The sequence below is a fragment of the Podarcis muralis genome, chromosome 17 (genome assembly GCF_964188315.1).
Source record: "Podarcis muralis chromosome 17, rPodMur119.hap1.1, whole genome shotgun sequence".
Taxonomy (NCBI): Eukaryota; Metazoa; Chordata; class Lepidosauria; order Squamata; family Lacertidae; genus Podarcis; species Podarcis muralis.
In genome coordinates this window covers 37,344,513-37,360,751 of record NC_135671.1, presented here as the reverse complement: position 1 = coordinate 37,360,751, position 16,239 = coordinate 37,344,513, and the positions used below count along the sequence as shown (strand labels likewise).

The 16,239-nt window shown below is 47.9% G+C and overlaps 1 protein-coding gene across 1 annotated transcript in view; it reads left to right on the top strand.

Moving 5' to 3' along the window:
* Positions 1–16,239, top strand: part of FGD1 (FYVE, RhoGEF and PH domain containing 1) — a 52,556-nt gene that overhangs the window by 30,564 nt on the left and 5,753 nt on the right. Inside the window, exons 2-16 of the mRNA XM_028712022.2 lie at positions 3,868–4,041; positions 4,879–5,053; positions 5,575–6,034; positions 6,809–6,898; positions 7,492–7,640; positions 8,805–8,961; positions 9,505–9,643; positions 10,957–11,015; positions 11,374–11,520; positions 11,637–11,729; positions 12,560–12,639; positions 12,884–12,914; positions 13,958–14,047; positions 14,298–14,423; positions 15,236–15,394. Of these exons, the coding sequence (XP_028567855.2) occupies positions 3,868–4,041; positions 4,879–5,053; positions 5,575–6,034; positions 6,809–6,898; positions 7,492–7,640; positions 8,805–8,961; positions 9,505–9,643; positions 10,957–11,015; positions 11,374–11,520; positions 11,637–11,729; positions 12,560–12,639; positions 12,884–12,914; positions 13,958–14,047; positions 14,298–14,423; positions 15,236–15,394 (2,129 nt within the window). The remainder of the gene's footprint in view (positions 1–3,867; positions 4,042–4,878; positions 5,054–5,574; positions 6,035–6,808; positions 6,899–7,491; positions 7,641–8,804; positions 8,962–9,504; positions 9,644–10,956; positions 11,016–11,373; positions 11,521–11,636; positions 11,730–12,559; positions 12,640–12,883; positions 12,915–13,957; positions 14,048–14,297; positions 14,424–15,235; positions 15,395–16,239) is intronic.

Here is a 16,239-nt window from a genome sequence, read left to right as displayed (position 1 = left end):
GGTACATTGTGTACCTGAACTCTCTATTATTGTTTTTAAGATAAAGTCTCTCATCAAAGCTACTCCTGAGTAAGCTTGGCAGTCATGGACTAATAGGAGAGGGCCTCTCAAGGATCAGGAACGGGTTAAGAAACAGGAAGCATAGAGAAGAAATAGAGTCCCAGTGGAGGGATGTAGAAAGTGGAGTGCCCTGAGGAAGGGAATTGGGACTGCCACTTTAAAATATGTTCATTGATGGTCTAGAGCAGGGGTCAGCAAACTTTTTCAGCAGGGGGTTGGTCCACTGTCCCTCAGACCTTGTGGGGGGCCGGACTATATTTTTTTTGGGGGGGGGAATGAACGAATTCTTATGCCCCACAAATAACCCAGAGATGCATTTTAAATAAAAGGACACACTCATGTAAAAACACACTGATTCCCGGACCGTCCGTGGGCCAGATTTAGAAGGCGATTGGGCCAGATCCGGCCCCCAGGCCTTTGTCTACCCATGATCTAGAGTTAGAGGTGAGCAGTGAGGTAGCCAAGTTTGCTGATGAAACCAAATTGTTCAGGGTCATTGAAGCAAAGAGGGATAGTGATGAGCTGCAAGAGAATCTCTCAAGACTAAGCGAATGGACAGGAGTGGCCCACCCATGTGTCAGGGTGAAGCAGCTGCCCTGCCACCCCCACTGGTGGCATCGATGCAGCCCCGGCCTCAGCACTGGTTTCCAGAGTGATCTCGCTGGAACCTGCCTCTGTAGCTTTGCACCACTGCTGTGCTCCCTAGGTAAGGGACACTTCGGCAGTGGCAGTGTGGTGGCAGGGCAAGGCAGCACTTCCTGTTTTTACCCCAAGCAGAAAATGGGACACACTGCCCCTGGAATAGACAGAAAAAGTGGCAAATGCAATTCAGCGTAAGCAAATATCAAGCAGTGTACATGGTGGTGGGAATATAATTTTACATATATACTCGCGGGATCTCAACTGGCAGTGACTGACCAGGAACGAGACCTTGGGGTTATAGTGGATAGCTTGATGAAGGTATTGACCCAGCTGTGAAAACAAGCAATTTTGTGTTAGGGATTTTATTTTATTTATTACATTTATATACCAACTTTTTTCTTCCAAGGAACTCAAGGTGGTATACATGGTTCTCTCTCCACCCTGCCCCCCCCCCCAATTTCATCTTCACAACAACAGTAGGTTAGGCTAAGAGATTGTGATTGGCCCAAGGTCAGTCAGTGAGCTTCATAGCTGAGTGGGGATTTGAGCCCTGGTCTTCCATGTTATAGCCCCAACACTCTTAACCATTATGCCACACTGAAAATAATGTTACCTATATCATAATGCTGTTGTGCAAATATATGGTGCGTACAAACTTTGAATACTGTGTACTGGATGAGAGATGTGTATTAAAATTGTGTGATGTGGTTGGAGAGACGTTTTACTCTATATTGCCTATTACTAGAACCCAATGAAGCTGAATGCTGGGAGATTCAGAACAAACAAAATAAATTACTTCTCTAGTCAGATTCACACCCTCCAGCATTTGTCCGATGTAAATAGGGACGTCCTACCATCCCCTCCAACATCTCTCTGATGAAAATCAGGACATCTTAAGGAAAAGCGGGACATTCCAGGATGAAGTCAGAAGCTTCTGTAAATCCTGGACTGTCCCTGGAAAATAGGGACACTTGGAGGGTCTGTAATTTGCCTCCCACATGATGGCCACCAAGTTGGATGGCTTTAAGTAAATTTATGGAGGATGAAGCTATTCATGGCTACTAGCCATGATTCCTATATTTTACCTCCACTGCTGGAGGCAATGTGTCTCTGTATATCAGTTACTAAGAATCCCAAGTGGGGAGAGGGCTCTTGCATTGAGGTCCCATAGTTGTCTTGTTGGTCTCCGTGAGATCAGGATGTTGGTCTAGATCAGTGTTTCCCAACCTTGGGCCTCCAGCTGTTTTTGAACTACAATTCCCATCATCCCTGACCACTGGTCTTGCTAGCTAGGGATGATGGGAGTTGTAGTCCAAAAACAGCTGGAGGCCCAAGGTTGGGAAACACTGGTCTAGATGGACCTTTGGTCTGGTCCAAGAGGGTCGTCCTTACATTCTTAGGATCTCTGTATCTCTCTCTTAATGGAACCTGAAATTGCCACGAGGTAACCATTCACCTTACCTTGCGAAAGGGTCAGTTTTGCTCTTGGAACACCCAATATGTATATTGAGGGGGTCCTCTGGGCTGGGATCCACAGCCTCAGCCTCCTTCCACCTTTTTGGCCCTATAGCTCTGTCTCACAATAAGCTCTGCTATTGCTGTGTTGGGCATTGACATCTGTATCAGCTTGCATCTCTGACGTAGGTGGGGTAGAAAAAGTCCCATGGCTTGTGAACTGGGCGTTAACTGGATCAGGCCAGAGCATGAAGGGGCATTGCCTGCACTGGTTACCATTGAGTTTCTGAGATCAATTGGAGTTTATTAGCAGTAAAGCTTTAAAATTCCATGGTCTAAGATACGTTGAGAAACCCTTTCAACCATACAGTCTTCCCCAAGCTCTGAGACTGGTAGATGATACTCTTTCTGTGTTCTTTAGGGCAGTATTTTCCAGTAGTGCTTGGGGGAGGTGACATTCTCAGTGGTTGGCAAACTCTTCTGTGAAACCATCTCACTCGGGAGACTTGCCAGCCCCCATCATTCCTCTTTTAAGGCAAGGTAAATACTTTATTGTCTGTGGGGGAAAAAGCCTTCTTTGTTTAATTTAGTTTTTAATTGGCATCTCTTAACTTGTTTTGGCTTCTAAGACTGCATATATTTTATTGCAGCTTTTACTTACATATTTGCTTTCAGCATGACTTTATTTCTTAAAAAGTAGAGCCATGCATTTTTCTTCTGCTCTTTTGTGATTTAAATTTGCTTAATAGTCACTCTGAGCTTGCTATGGAAAGGCACTTAATCACAAATGTGTGCAATAGTAATAATTTATTATTACGGTCAAAGACCAGTTCAGAAGCACAACTGAGACACAAATGTGTGTGTTTATTTATTTATTTAAACTAGTAGTTGCAGCTTTTCTATGTGATGCAACTAGGCCAGGAAACTAGTTCTGATCTCTGAAGAAGTGCCATATCAGTCATTATGATGGGCTCGCAAGTCTGTTCTGCAAAGCAGAGTTATGAAATCATTATTTTGCTTTCAATATAAAGAGTTAAACACCCAGACTTCTATCTTAGGCATTATACGGCTTGGCTTATTATATGTAATAAGCCAAGGCTATTCCAGGCTATCAACCCTTGCTTCCACCCTTGTTGAAGGCGCCCCAGTTCTCTCCCGGGCTAACACTTTTTGAGGAAACCTTGAGGCTACTATTTGTTTGTTTGTTTTCCACATTTAATATTCTACCTTTCCTCCAAGGTACCTGAGATGGTGTACATGGTTCCCCATGCTTCAGTTTATCCATAGGTTGTTACCCTGTGGGGTAGGTTAGACAGAGAATTAGTGACTAGCTGAAATCATGGCTGAGTGAGGATTTTAATTTTGGTCTCCCTGGTCATCAGCCAGTACAGTGGTACCTCAGGTTGCATATGCTTCAGGTTACATACTCTTCAGGTTACAGACTCCGCTAACCCAGAAATAGTACCTCGGGTTAAGAACTTTGCTTCAGGATGAGAACAGAAATCAGGCTCCGGTGGCAGCGGGAGGCCCCATTAGCTAAAGTGGTATCTTAGGTTAAGAACAGTTTCAGGTTAAGAACGGACCTCCGGAACGAATTAAGTACTTAACCCGAGGTACCACTGTACTCTAACCACTTCATCCCAACAGAGTGGATACTGCAGGGTTGGCTTTGTTTCACTATCTTGTCTTGTGTTTTTTTCTTCCTCCTAGGTCCTGCTCAGCCCCCTCGGCTCCTGGTCAAGAGCCTTTCCTTGGAGCCTAGCCCAGAACATCGCTCTCCAGAAGCCCCCCAGCGGCTCATCTCTGATCCAGGACCTGACAGCAGCGAAGGAGAAGTGGCCAAACTCCGGCCACTCAAACGACCCCCAGGACCAAAACCACAAGGTATATAGGCGAGTCTTGACCCACCAGTGAGCCCATCACAACGAGGCTCTTTGTGGAACTTCCCGGGAAGAAAGTCTGCAAGCAGAGCAAACTGGCTTTGGCAGAGCACCTGACTTTCCCATTCCCTGCATCAGACTCTGCGGAGGAAGTGGGGCGAGACGCAGTTGTTAGAAGAGGGAGGTTCTGATTTATTTGTTCATTACTAACAGCCTTGTGCCTGGCGTTGCTTGGGAATTCCAAGAACAAGAACAACGAAAACAGTGCAGTTTCCAAATTGGTGGTGCAGTTTTGAAAGGTTTGGTCCGCCATCTTGATTCAAAATGGCGTCCAATTGACAGAAACCTACTCCTTGATCTCAAGAACCATCATGCCAAATTGGGTTACAGCATGTGCAAAGCAAGCAGACAAGCAAACAATTTTTCAAAATATATAGTAGGGTATATTTAGACTTGTTTTTCAGTCAAGTTTTGCTCCAGGAGCAGCTGCCAATAAAATCCAGTGCAGGACATGTTCATATTTGTGTATGGCAGATTCCTCTACCAGAGGTAGGGCAGGATCCAGGCTCTTTTCTCCAGCGAAAGGGTGGCAGAAGGAGATGGGCTGGGTGTAGGGTGCTGTTGGTGTGTGTGTGTGTGTGTGTGTGTGTGTATGTGTGTATGTGTGTATGTGTGTGTGTGTGTTACCTGATGGTAATGATGCCAGTCCACAGAATTAGCCCTTCTGTCAGTTGTTTTTGCTGGGGGTTTGTGTATATTATTGTATTATTGTGAAAATTACTGTGTATATTATCTATATATTATGTGTGCCTTTAAAAAATAACTTGAATTGCTTTTCCAGTCCCTCCTAAACCAGCCCATCTGCAGAGTATCCAGCCACTGCGTCTCCCTGAATCCATCCCCCCACCTCCATCGCGACCACTCCCTGCTGATCCCCGCTTAAGCCGCAGCCCCCTGCCTAAGGATGGATTGGGACCATTATCTGCCGTCTCCTGTCTCATTGAGAAGTTTGAGAGGTGGGTGCTTTAGTAGCTTGCAAGGCCCTGCTTCCCTGGGAATGTAGCTGGTGCTCCCTTCTGATGTTATGCTTCCTGCCATGGGCTGCAGAGACTTCCGAAGGATTCCAGCACGAAGAACAGAGTGGGTGCACTCTCCACATACAGCCATTGTGAGGGAGTGCCACCAGTTTGGCGGTACAGCCAAACTGGAAGAGTGCGCTGGAACACTTTGCTTCCAGATGAACAGCAGGGAGCTATGGCATCCTGTCCTACATGTTAATTTCCTAAGGCCTCTGGCTAGCCTTTGAGTCAGAAGACAGAATGCCAAGCCAGACGGATAGTTGGACTGATGGAGTGTGCCAGTTCTTAACTCTATTTTTAGTCAAGGGCTGCTACTTCTCTTACTTCCAACGCACTAGATTCTACTTCCCTTTCCAAGGTGAGACTAGAACAAGCAGCAGGTCTTTTTTTAGTGATCTCCTGGAGACCTTCTTCCCAGAGAGCCTGACTGTCCGTGTTTTGATTTGTTGTTGTTGCAGGGAACCTGTGATCCTGGCTGTCGAGCAGGCCCCATCGCCGTGCCCCAGTCCAGATCTCCAGACCCCCGAGACAGGTCCCATGGAGCCCTCACTAGACTGCCCGACTTCACTGGAATCGGCAGAGCTGGCTCACAAACTCCTGGACCTCCTGGCTCTGGAGGGAGGGCCAGAGCCTGCGGGTGGTGCTGCCTGCTTGCCGTCTCACGATGGTGGGAAGCTGGCCAACCGGGACAGTGGTATTGACAGCATCAGCTCCCCATCTAACAGTGAGGAGATCTGCTTTGGGGCTGACGAGGGCACAGGAGAGGGAGCGGGGGCACCCGTGCCTGCTGCCGTCATCAAGCGCCGCTCAACCCGGGATTCCGAAGTGGACAGTGACATGGACGATGGCAGCGGGGATGAGGCTGAGCTGCTACCGGAGCTCCCTCCCCCGCAAGCAGAAAGACAGGACTCAGAGGAGGTGAGAGACTTGGACTAGCATGCCTGGGTGTTAGTGTGATCATCTGCTCACCCGCACAGCTGATGGCTGCCAAGCCTTTACCTGAATACGATGCTCTTTACTGAGGTCAGAAGCAAAACTGGGGGATAAATAACAGGGGACTGGGATGAGTTGGGGTTACACATTGATTAGAGAGGTGGAAGTGTGAGCAGCCGTGTCCACTGTTGTATTGTGATTCAGGAATGGTTAATAAATATGATCTGGGTCGTATCCTTGTCTGGTAATGCCAGCTCAGGTGCTGAGGGTAGGATTGTTTCTGATTAACTGAAATTCACTTAACGGGGACTACTTACTCCTCAGAATATTTTCACTGCCTGGTTAGATTCACTCACAGGGTGGTAAAACACTGCTAGCTCATTTGCAAAGCTAAGCAGAGTCCAGTATGGTTTCAGATGGGATGGGAGACTGCATGTTGAGATCCCTGCATTGCATCTAGGGGGTCGGACTAGATGGCCCTCAGGGATCCCTTCCAACTCTACGATTCTGTGAGAAGCGGGATTCTTAACCACCTTGAGTGGCTGTGAGAAAGCGAACCAAGGAATTAGTGCAGCGTGTATTTCACAGTCATTTCTAGGCCAGCAGCTGAGGAGTGGGGGCCATGGAAGATACGAAAGTGTTTTGGAGAGGAGGGGGAAAGTGGGCTAATCTCAGACCCAATTTCATGGGTGCATGAAGTACAGGGCAGATGGGTGAACTTGGATTTTGTTAAGTTCCACATATTTCTCCCCTTGACAGATGACAGTTCCACAAAAGGTTTTCCGAATTGCCAACGAGCTTCTCCAAACAGAAAAGGCCTATGTGTCTCGCCTGTATCTTCTGGACCAGGTACCTATGATACAACTGAATATCCCAGAACAGCTATTGAGTGTGCATAGTTTCCCCTCCTGAAGCCTTTGCAGGGGAAATGTAGCATCTGTGCTGAAAGCCATGCCCGACTGCATCAGCTGGAAAACCTGCTGGAAAACTCAGCCCTTTTCTTTGGATTGTGGATCTGCTCTTCCAAGCTGCAGATACTAGAATAGGGATTTTGGTGTAGAATCAGCATTGGTTTTCCCTTCCCTTCCCTTTTGATTTATACACCACCCTTTTGCCAAGGAACCGAAGGTGGTTTACAGTTTTACATTTCTCCCGTCCACTCACCAATGGATAAAATACAAACACAAGCAGGCCCTTTGTCCTTTTCGCAGGGCAGGTGGTGCTAATTGGCCCTACAGAGGGAGGGGACACCTTGACTGGCGCAGGCTCTGGTGATGTCTCCGCCTGCTTCCCTTACTCTCAGCCTTCTTACAGGGCAAAATGGTATCTGTTGGCCAAAGTCTTGCTGGCCTTCAATTCCCATCATTCCTGTTGACTGGCCATGGTGACTGGGATTGATGGGACTGTCTCCTATGTTGCTGAAATGCATTCCCACCTCCTAGGTCTTCTGCGCACGTCTGCTGGAGGAAGCACGCAGCCGAAACTCTTTCCCAGTGGACGTGGTGATGGGTATTTTTGCCAACATCTGCTCAATCTACTGCTTCCACCAACAGTTCCTGCTCCCAGAATTGGAGAAACGTATGGAGGAATGGTGAGGACATTTCATTGGCTTAACATTTTGGTGCGACTGCCTACAAAGGTTTGTTTATGTGACTCTCTGTGATCTTTTGGACCAGTGTTTCTCAAGCGCCCCCCCCCCCAGGATATTCCAAGGGGGCCACATGTGAAAATTGTGTAAATGGGGGGGGGGGGCCAAGGCATGAGACTAGGGGGCCATAAAGGGAAATGAAAAGTGAAGAAAACAGAGAGGTGACCGAGAAAAGAAAACAGAGAAGCAGAGGGAACAGAGAAGTGGCCATGCTTCCCAGTGGATAAATCTACATGCGCACTCCGCAGCAACGTCACTTCCGATTCCTTCTCCGTCCCACTTCCGCGCACCAAGCTGTCCAGTAGGATGGGGGGGGGGCACAGGAAGGAAACAAGGTTAGAAGGGAGCCATGGTCGGAAAAAGATTGAGAAATGTTGCTTTAGACAGAAGTCCTTCCAAGCCCTACCTGGAGATGCCAGGATTGAGCCTGGGAACTTCTGCATAGTGCTTGTTTTCCTTCCTGCTTCACTGCCCTTCTCTCAATCTCTCAAGCCTGGCTGGTTGGGGCCGATGGGAGTGGGAGTCAAGCAACATCTGGAGGGTTGCCCACCCATGTCCTGTTCTCCTAAATACTTCACCCTTTGCAGGGAACCATAGAAACTGTAAAGATGCAAGCGTAACTTAATAGAGAAAGTTTCGTGTCCATGACTCCCTTATGTCTTGTCCCTGATTTGCGCCCGTTTGAGAATGTTAAGAGTTATCAATCTCCTCATGTTGGGATTCCTGAGCTCTGCTTGGGTGTTTGTTCTTGACTCCCAGTCCCTGTATAATAATAATAATAATAATAATAATAATAATAATAATAATAATTTATTATTTATTATTTATACCCCGCCCATCTGGCTGAGTTTCCCCAGCCACTCTGGGTGGCTTCCAATCAAGTGTTAAAAACAATACAGCATTAAATATTAAAAACTTCCCTAAACAGGGCTGCCTTCAGATTATTATTATTATTATTATTTATACCCTGCCCAGATGGCTGGGTTTCTGGCTGCAGTTGGTCCTGCAGATAGAATCTGGATGCTTTCCCACCCTGTGAATGCAGCGGCTCAGTTTCTGTCTCGGCCCTTTCTCCTCTTCCTAACGCTTTTTGCTTCTGTTCCCCAGGGACCAGCACCCGCGCATCGGGGATATCCTGCAGAAACTGGCCCCTTTCCTCAAGATGTATGGCGAATACGTAAAGAACTTTGACCGTGCCATGGAGCTTGTCAACACCTGGATGGAGCGCTCAGCACAGTTCAAGAGCATCATCCATGAAGTGCAGGTCAGCTTAGTTCAGGGGGATCTCAAACTTAGCATTGTTGCAAGTGCTTCAGGTTAAAAGCAGGGAGAACAACGCAGCCTCATCATTGGAGCTACCCAGGTGGCGCAGTTAAGTTATCATTCCAGTTGTATTATTCCCTATACAGCAATTTTTCTTAAGGGTTCAAAAGCACTTTAAAACGTTATTAATTGAGCATGTTTTTAAGTACCGACACAGGAAAGAAAAATAAATCGCTTGCAAAAGGGTAGGGAAATGCTTCACTGAATGTCCTTCCCTCCTCCCAGCCCTGCTGTTCAACATGGATGTGGAGTGAGGGGCTTTGGGGTCTAATTAAGATCTAAACAAAATTGGAGTGTTTGGAAGGAATTGTTGGGGAAGAAGCTCGTGTCTCAGCAGCTGCTCGCGCCTCTGTACAAAGACTTGCCCCGTACTCTGAAAACTCTGCCTCTCGTTCCCTGAGTCTCGGTTCCCTATGGGAGCAGGCGGGCTGCCATTGGAGGAGAGCCAGGCAGACAGCTCTCTAGAGATCACTCTCTTCTGCAGAGGGAAGAGATATGTGGGAACCTGACCCTGCAGCACCACATGCTGGAACCTGTCCAGAGAATCCCTCGCTATGAGCTGCTGCTGAAGGACTATCTTCTCAAATTGCCTCAGGACTCGCCCGATTGCAAGGATGCTCAGAGTGAGTAGAGCTGCAGGGAAGAATTGCAGGGGGGTGTTTGTTTCTTTGTTTGAATTTGTATACCACCTTTTGTCCAAAGATCTCATGGCAAGAAAAATAGCATAAAAACAGCATAAAAATACAAGAAAAAGGGTGGTCGTGGAGAGAGCCACAGCACACATTGCCTGTAAAACCATAGTCTTGTTTGCTAGCAGAGATTTACTAACCCCAGTATTTCCCAGAGTATCAAAAGCCCTGGTCAGTGGGATATTTTCTCTGGAAATTTGAGTAAGACAGTGGTGAGGAACTGGTGGCTCACAGACCAGAGCTGGTCCACAAAGAGTTTTGGGCCAGCCAGCCCACCTTGGCAGCGGCCTAAATTTCCCTCTTGGGGAACTGATGTTTCGAAAGGTAACTGAAAGGTGGCGGAAAGCAGTGCAAACATTGGAGGAGAATCGGAGCACCTGTCTGATGCTCTCTGCTCTCTTCCAAGGCTTGCAGTGCTCTTCCCACCTTTCCTCCCCAGCCGTCACTCAAAATGGCAGCTCTCCTCAAAGACTTCCCTCGCCCGCTGAGAGCTGCCTCTGCCTCAAAGCACTGGAGCACCTTGACATGTCAGTTTCTGAAGGAGCAGCTCCCTTTTCACTGCTGCTCTGCTGAGACGGATGAGAGATCTTCCCCTCCCTTTTCTGCCCAGCTGCTTGGGAAACAGCTGAGCAGCTGTGAAGAGTGGTGTGTGTGTTTTGCAGAGTTTTGGCCCCCCTCAATTTGAAAAATGTTCCCCACCCCTGGAATAAGAGGTAGGTACCAAGCCACAGCCCCCCAACCCAGTCCATCTATGGTTGCCTGCTGGTTAGACCAGGCAGCACAGTGGTACCTCAGGTTACAGACACTTCAGGTTACAGACTCCGCTAACCCAGAAATATTACCTTGGATTAAGAGCTTTGCTTCAGGGTGAGAACAGAAATCATGCTCTGGCGGCGTGGCGGCAGTGGGAGGCCCCATTAGCTAAAGTGGAGCTTCAGGTTAAGAACATTTTCAGGTTAAGAACGGACCCCCAGAACAAATTAAGTACTTAACCTGAGGTACCACTGTACACCTCAGTGAGCTGGATCTCACTTTGTGTTCTCCAGTTGCAAATTCCTGACCTAAGTGGTGAACCTGTAGCCCCAACACAGTGGTCAGCAAATTCTGGTAACCCGCCTGCGTGGCTTTATTTTGACACATGTTTAAGCATTGTTTCTGCTTTCAGTTCAGTTGGAGGCACTGTGTTGAGTAAGGCCAGGCTAGCCATTTAGACTCTCCTTTTCTTCTTTTCTCCACCTCATGGCCAGAATCCCTAGAACTTATTGCAACAGCAGCAGAGCACTCCAATGCAGCCATCCGCAAAATGGTAAGTGTTGGAGGCTTCGTAGGTAATGAAAGCCAGGACGCCTGGCTCCTCTTTTCTCTGAAGCAGGAGGTCACCATAAATTGGTTAGAGTAGGTGCAGGGGGGGACCTTTATTCAGCCTGGGGGAGGGATCCACATCCCCTTCAACCCCTGTGGGCCATTTGGACAGAGGTGGGTTAAACAGAGAGAGTGGATAGCTGCCTTGCCCTAAGATCACCCACTGAGTTTCATTACCAACTGGGGATTTGAACCTGAGTTTACCTGCTTCAAGTCCAACACTCTCCCCGCTTGCCTGTTTTAACAAGTAGAGCTGGGTGCCGTATATGAGTTATTTGCCAGTGATCTGTACCCCTTTCCAGGAGAGGATGCACTCGTTGCTGAAGGTGTATGAGCTGCTTGGAGGTGAGGAAGACATAGTGAATCCCACCAATGAGCTCATCAAGGAAGGGCACATCCTGAAGCTTTCTGCCAAGAACGGTACCACTCAAGACCGGTACCTGATCCTGGTGAGAAGAGGTGTTGGGGTTTTGTCCCTTTTCCACCTGCCCCATCTCAGGAGAGGGCACAGCAAGAAGCCCTCTGCACCGTATGATGTCACCATTAACTCCTTTTCTTTCTCCAGTTCAACGACTGGTTGCTGTACTGCGTGCCCAAGCTGCGTCTCATAGGCCAGAAATTCGGAGTCCGTGCTCGCATAGACGTGGAGGGGATGGAGGTGAGAGGGGAAGGCAGTAAGGGGAGAAGAGAACCACGCAAATCTCAGTCTCTGGATGTCCAGCAAGCTCTTGGAGTTTTATCAGCTGCTCGAGGTTGAAACAAGGGCCATGGAACAGGATGGGTAGAGGGAAGGACAGGACTTGCCCTCCAGGCCGGGGTAATTTATCTTCTGACTCAGGAAGGGGGAATTAAAGCAGCATGATGTGTTTGGGTTACAGCAAACAGAAGTCAAGACTGTCATCTGGACCACACAGTCTGGTGTGCTTATGTCTTGATCTGAATAGGTGAACTGACTGCATTTGGAATGTGTTTCCTCACAGTGGTGATGGGAGTTCTTAATTTTTTAAATTAATCATTCTTTCTGATTTTTCTCCCCGTTATGTTCTCAACCAAACATCCTTGCTGCTTTTTATAAAACAATTAGAATCAGCTTTTTAAATAGCAAGAATATGCAAAACAACCTAAAACCGTTAGGGTGGGCAAGAAGCTAGGTAAATCTGCAATAAAGAGCAATACAATCATTTGCTTAATTAAAAAAAACAAAAAACCAGAAATAACAGAAGCGTATTCTTAAACACTGAGGAAAATCTGAGTGGTTTTTTATATTTCTAATTAACTGAGTCAACGGTATTAAGAATGGAAACCATTTTTCCAAGAAATTGTGTCTGAATCTAGAGATAGCTGGGGGAAGTTCTCACAGCAGGGTTCAATGTGTGATGATATGATTAGTTGTTTGCACAGGGAAGTTGCTCTTGATGCTGTAGCTGATTGAAGGTTAAGCGTGTGTCTTTGAACAACCTTGTCTCCTCCTCCTTCCTTACCCTGCAGCTGAAAGAGACCAGCAGCCTCAATGTGCCCAGGACCTTCCTTGTATCAGGGAAGCAGCGATCCCTAGAACTTCAGGCCAGGTACAGCCAGCAAAGCCAGTCACTTAGCTTCTCCTTTCTCAAAGCTGAACGAATTGTCCCTCATCTGGCGACACGGCTTTGCCCACCCCAGTAACACTCCTCTGCTGCTTCTTATCTTCCTTTGGGAGCCCTGAATCCATTCACCTCCTTCCTCCTTTGCCCACCATCCCAGATCAAGTGAATCGGTGTATCCTCCCCTAATAACTCCTTAACATGCCTTCCAACGTTTGTCATTTTTCCTTAGGACTGAAGAGGAGAAGCGAGACTGGATCCAGGTAACTGCTGGTCTTTCTCACCTACCTTTTATTACTGTGAAAGATGGGTGTAGCTCGGGAATGGGGAATCTGGGGCACTCCAGAGGTTGTTGTACTACAGCTCCCATCAGTTGGCCCTGGCAGTTGGCCATGCTGCCTGGGACTGGTGGGAGGTGGAAGCCAACAACATTTTGAGCTTCCTTGCCTCTGAAATAGAGGATCTGGCTCTTTATGGTCTTGATTTATTGGCTACTTTTAAAATGAGGCTGCATTTTAAATTGCATTTTAACCTGTATTGGTTCTTTTTTCTTTTGTCTTTTCCCCCTATTATGTTTTTACTGTTATTTTATTGGTGTTAGCCGCCCTGAGCCCGGCTCTGGCCGGGGAGGGCGGGGTATAAATAAAAATTATTTTTATTAATCTCATGCGGTTACATTTCCCATTCTGCAAAATCCTTCTGATGCTGGTTTGGGGGATTGGGAGAAGGGGGAGAGATCCTTCTTTTAATTAACAATGGAGAGGGTGGGGGTTTCTGGTTGATGCTTGTATGGATGGCTTTCATAGATCCAACAGAAAACTTAGGGGTCACAGGGCTGACCAGGCTTCTTCAGGTAAGAATAATGTGGTGCAGAATGACTCTGTGCCGAGTCAGCCTTCTTGACAATGCTGTGTGGGCCAGCAGACCCACTTGCCTATGGGATCACATGGTGTGCATTTGAGGGTGCGGCAGACCACGGCCCTGGACAGCGCGCTCACACATTGCGATGCATGAGCTGGCCTGACAGATCTGTGCTTCTGCACCAGTGCCTGCGCCCCTGCTTGACAGGGGAAATAGGAGGCCCACAGTAAATAGCTCTGTGAGAGATTTGGGTAGCTGTTTCCTCCCTGAGCAGCCCACCAGTATGCGCCAGACTGAAACCGGGATTGGAGAGAAGTGTGGGTGCCTGCTGGTCCTTGCCTTCTTGTCCTTTTCCTCGTTGAAGCAGGCTGGGGTTCTGCTTTCCTTCCCAGTTCAGAGGCCTGTTTATCTGTGGCCACTAACACTGTCTTGTTAAAACCATCAGGCGATACAGGCAACAATTCAGAAACACGAGCAGACTCTGGAGACATGCAAGCAGCTGGTCAGCGAGGATGAAACGCCACCCAATTCGCCTGTAAGTCCTGCCTTGGTGTGTTTGATGAGACCGTGTGCTTTAATATGTGATTGAATGTGGTTCAGTTGAGAGATAATGGAGGGGAGGGGGAACTACAACAAAGATAACCCAATTCCTGCGACAAAAAACCCTCAGAATTCTGTACTGTGTATAATTTCTGCTCACTAGCATGCTTTCTCTAATTTTGCATGACTTGACTCTGCTTCGTGGGGCAAACCTATTAACTTTCTTCCTGTCCCCTCCCCCACAGGGGTGTGAGCTGGGGCGACGGGCCCCCACGCCCATCCGGGAAAAAGAGGTAACCCTGTGCATGCAGTGCAAGGAGCCCTTCAATGCTCTCACCAAGCGGAGGCACCATTGCCGGGCCTGTGGCCATGTGAGTGTTTTCCAGCAGAGGGGTCGTCTCTTTCCCACTCCCAAGTGCCACCCCTGTTTCTTTCTACTTTTACTGAGAGCAGCCGCCTTGGAGGGGAGGGTGAGGTACGCAGCCCATAATAGTCTGGTCTAAATGCTGGTGTCTCCTCTGCAACCGTTTTTCCAGAGTGTAGAATTTGTTTCTGTTTTTTAAAAAGTTGCCTCCCTGTAGGGAATTTTCCCCATTCTGACTCATCTCCTGTTTTAGCCACGAGGTCTCAGCGCATTCGGAGAGAGGTCTGAAATAGAGAAACCCAAAGGGCCACATGAGGCAGTTCCTCATGCCACTGGGCATGGACAGAGTTGGACACCAACACATGTACACATACTCTTTTATGGGGAAGAATTAATTTGGTACGATGGCACGTGGGGATGACTCTTCTCTGTATGCCAGCTCCCTCCCCCAAGAGCCCTGAAAACTCTGTCTTGGCTAGTTTACACATTTAGGAAACTCAGATGGTTACGTTCTTTTGCAGGCATAAGTTTGCTTGTTGTGGGTGTTATTTTTTTAACTGCTTCCCAACTGGGGCATGGGGAATCTGGTACTTAAGAAAAAATGTTTCCAGGATGAAGGTTAAGGGGCTAGGCTCTTCTCCCTAAACGCGCTGGCTTTTAGCCTGCAGGGATTTGTTTTAAATTCAGAGAATCCACTCTCCACGGCCAGCCCGAGAAGCTCCTGTCCAGGAAAAGCTTTCTAGCCCTCCATTCCGCTGGGTGCATAAACTGGCTCTGCAGCCAAGTAACAGCTCCTCTCCTCTCTCCCACTCGCTGCAGGTTGTCTGTGGGAAATGTTCAGAGTTCCGGGCCCGACTGGTGTATGACAACAACCGGCCCAACCGTGTCTGCACTGACTGCTACGCAACGCTACAGGGCTCCCCCGCCAGCCCTGCCCCACATCCCAACACACCTCAGCGCCGGAGGTCCATTCTGGAGGTGAGATTGGCTCTCTGGGCCGTGGGAAGCCCTGTTGGCCACAGAGCACTAGCTGGCTTCCTTCCATGGGACACTTCCTGGAGAATTCCCCCTTGGCTTAGCCTTGCTTTAGCCTGCCCCTTGAAGCTTCTTGTGCAGAGTCTTGGCAATTTTATCTGTGCTTCCTCTAATATTTCTCCACCTCCTTAGAATTGCAAGGGGTTGGACCAGATATGACCCTCAGGGTCTCTTCCAACACTGCAGTGCTATGATTCTATGAATGCAGCACCCCAAACTGGGAGGCAAACCTGCCTGCATTTCCTTTCCCTCTCCGTTTCCTTTCCACAAACACAACGCCAGGGTTGTGGAAGTGTGAAAAAGCCACATCATGTAATATTGGTTGTAGAGTTCACCTTCCTGATCATCTTACCTTCCAGCAAAGCGATCAGATTCTTTGGCAATCATGCTGTTTTAAAGTGTCTACTCCTCTTGGTTAAGTATATGGAGCTGTCTTACAACTGAATCAGATCCCTCCTCCTGTTGTCTCAGGAGATCTCTCAAAGATCTTGAGCTGAGCTTTCTTCCAGCCCTGCAGTCTGAGATGCTTTAGCTCAGGAGATCTGAGGGACTGACCTGGGACCTCCTCCATACAAAGAAAGCATGATCTAAAGTGGCAGATAAGGCAACTTTAAATAACTCTACTGTGTTATTTAGCACTTTTTTCACTCTGAGTAGACCCGCTCAAGTTAATGGACTTGACTAACTTATGTTCATTAATTTATTTTTAAAAGAGTTTGCTGAAGGTATGGAAACTCTAGGAGAGGCTTTCCTTGCAGCTCTCTGTCCTTCCCTGTGTCCTGCTCATT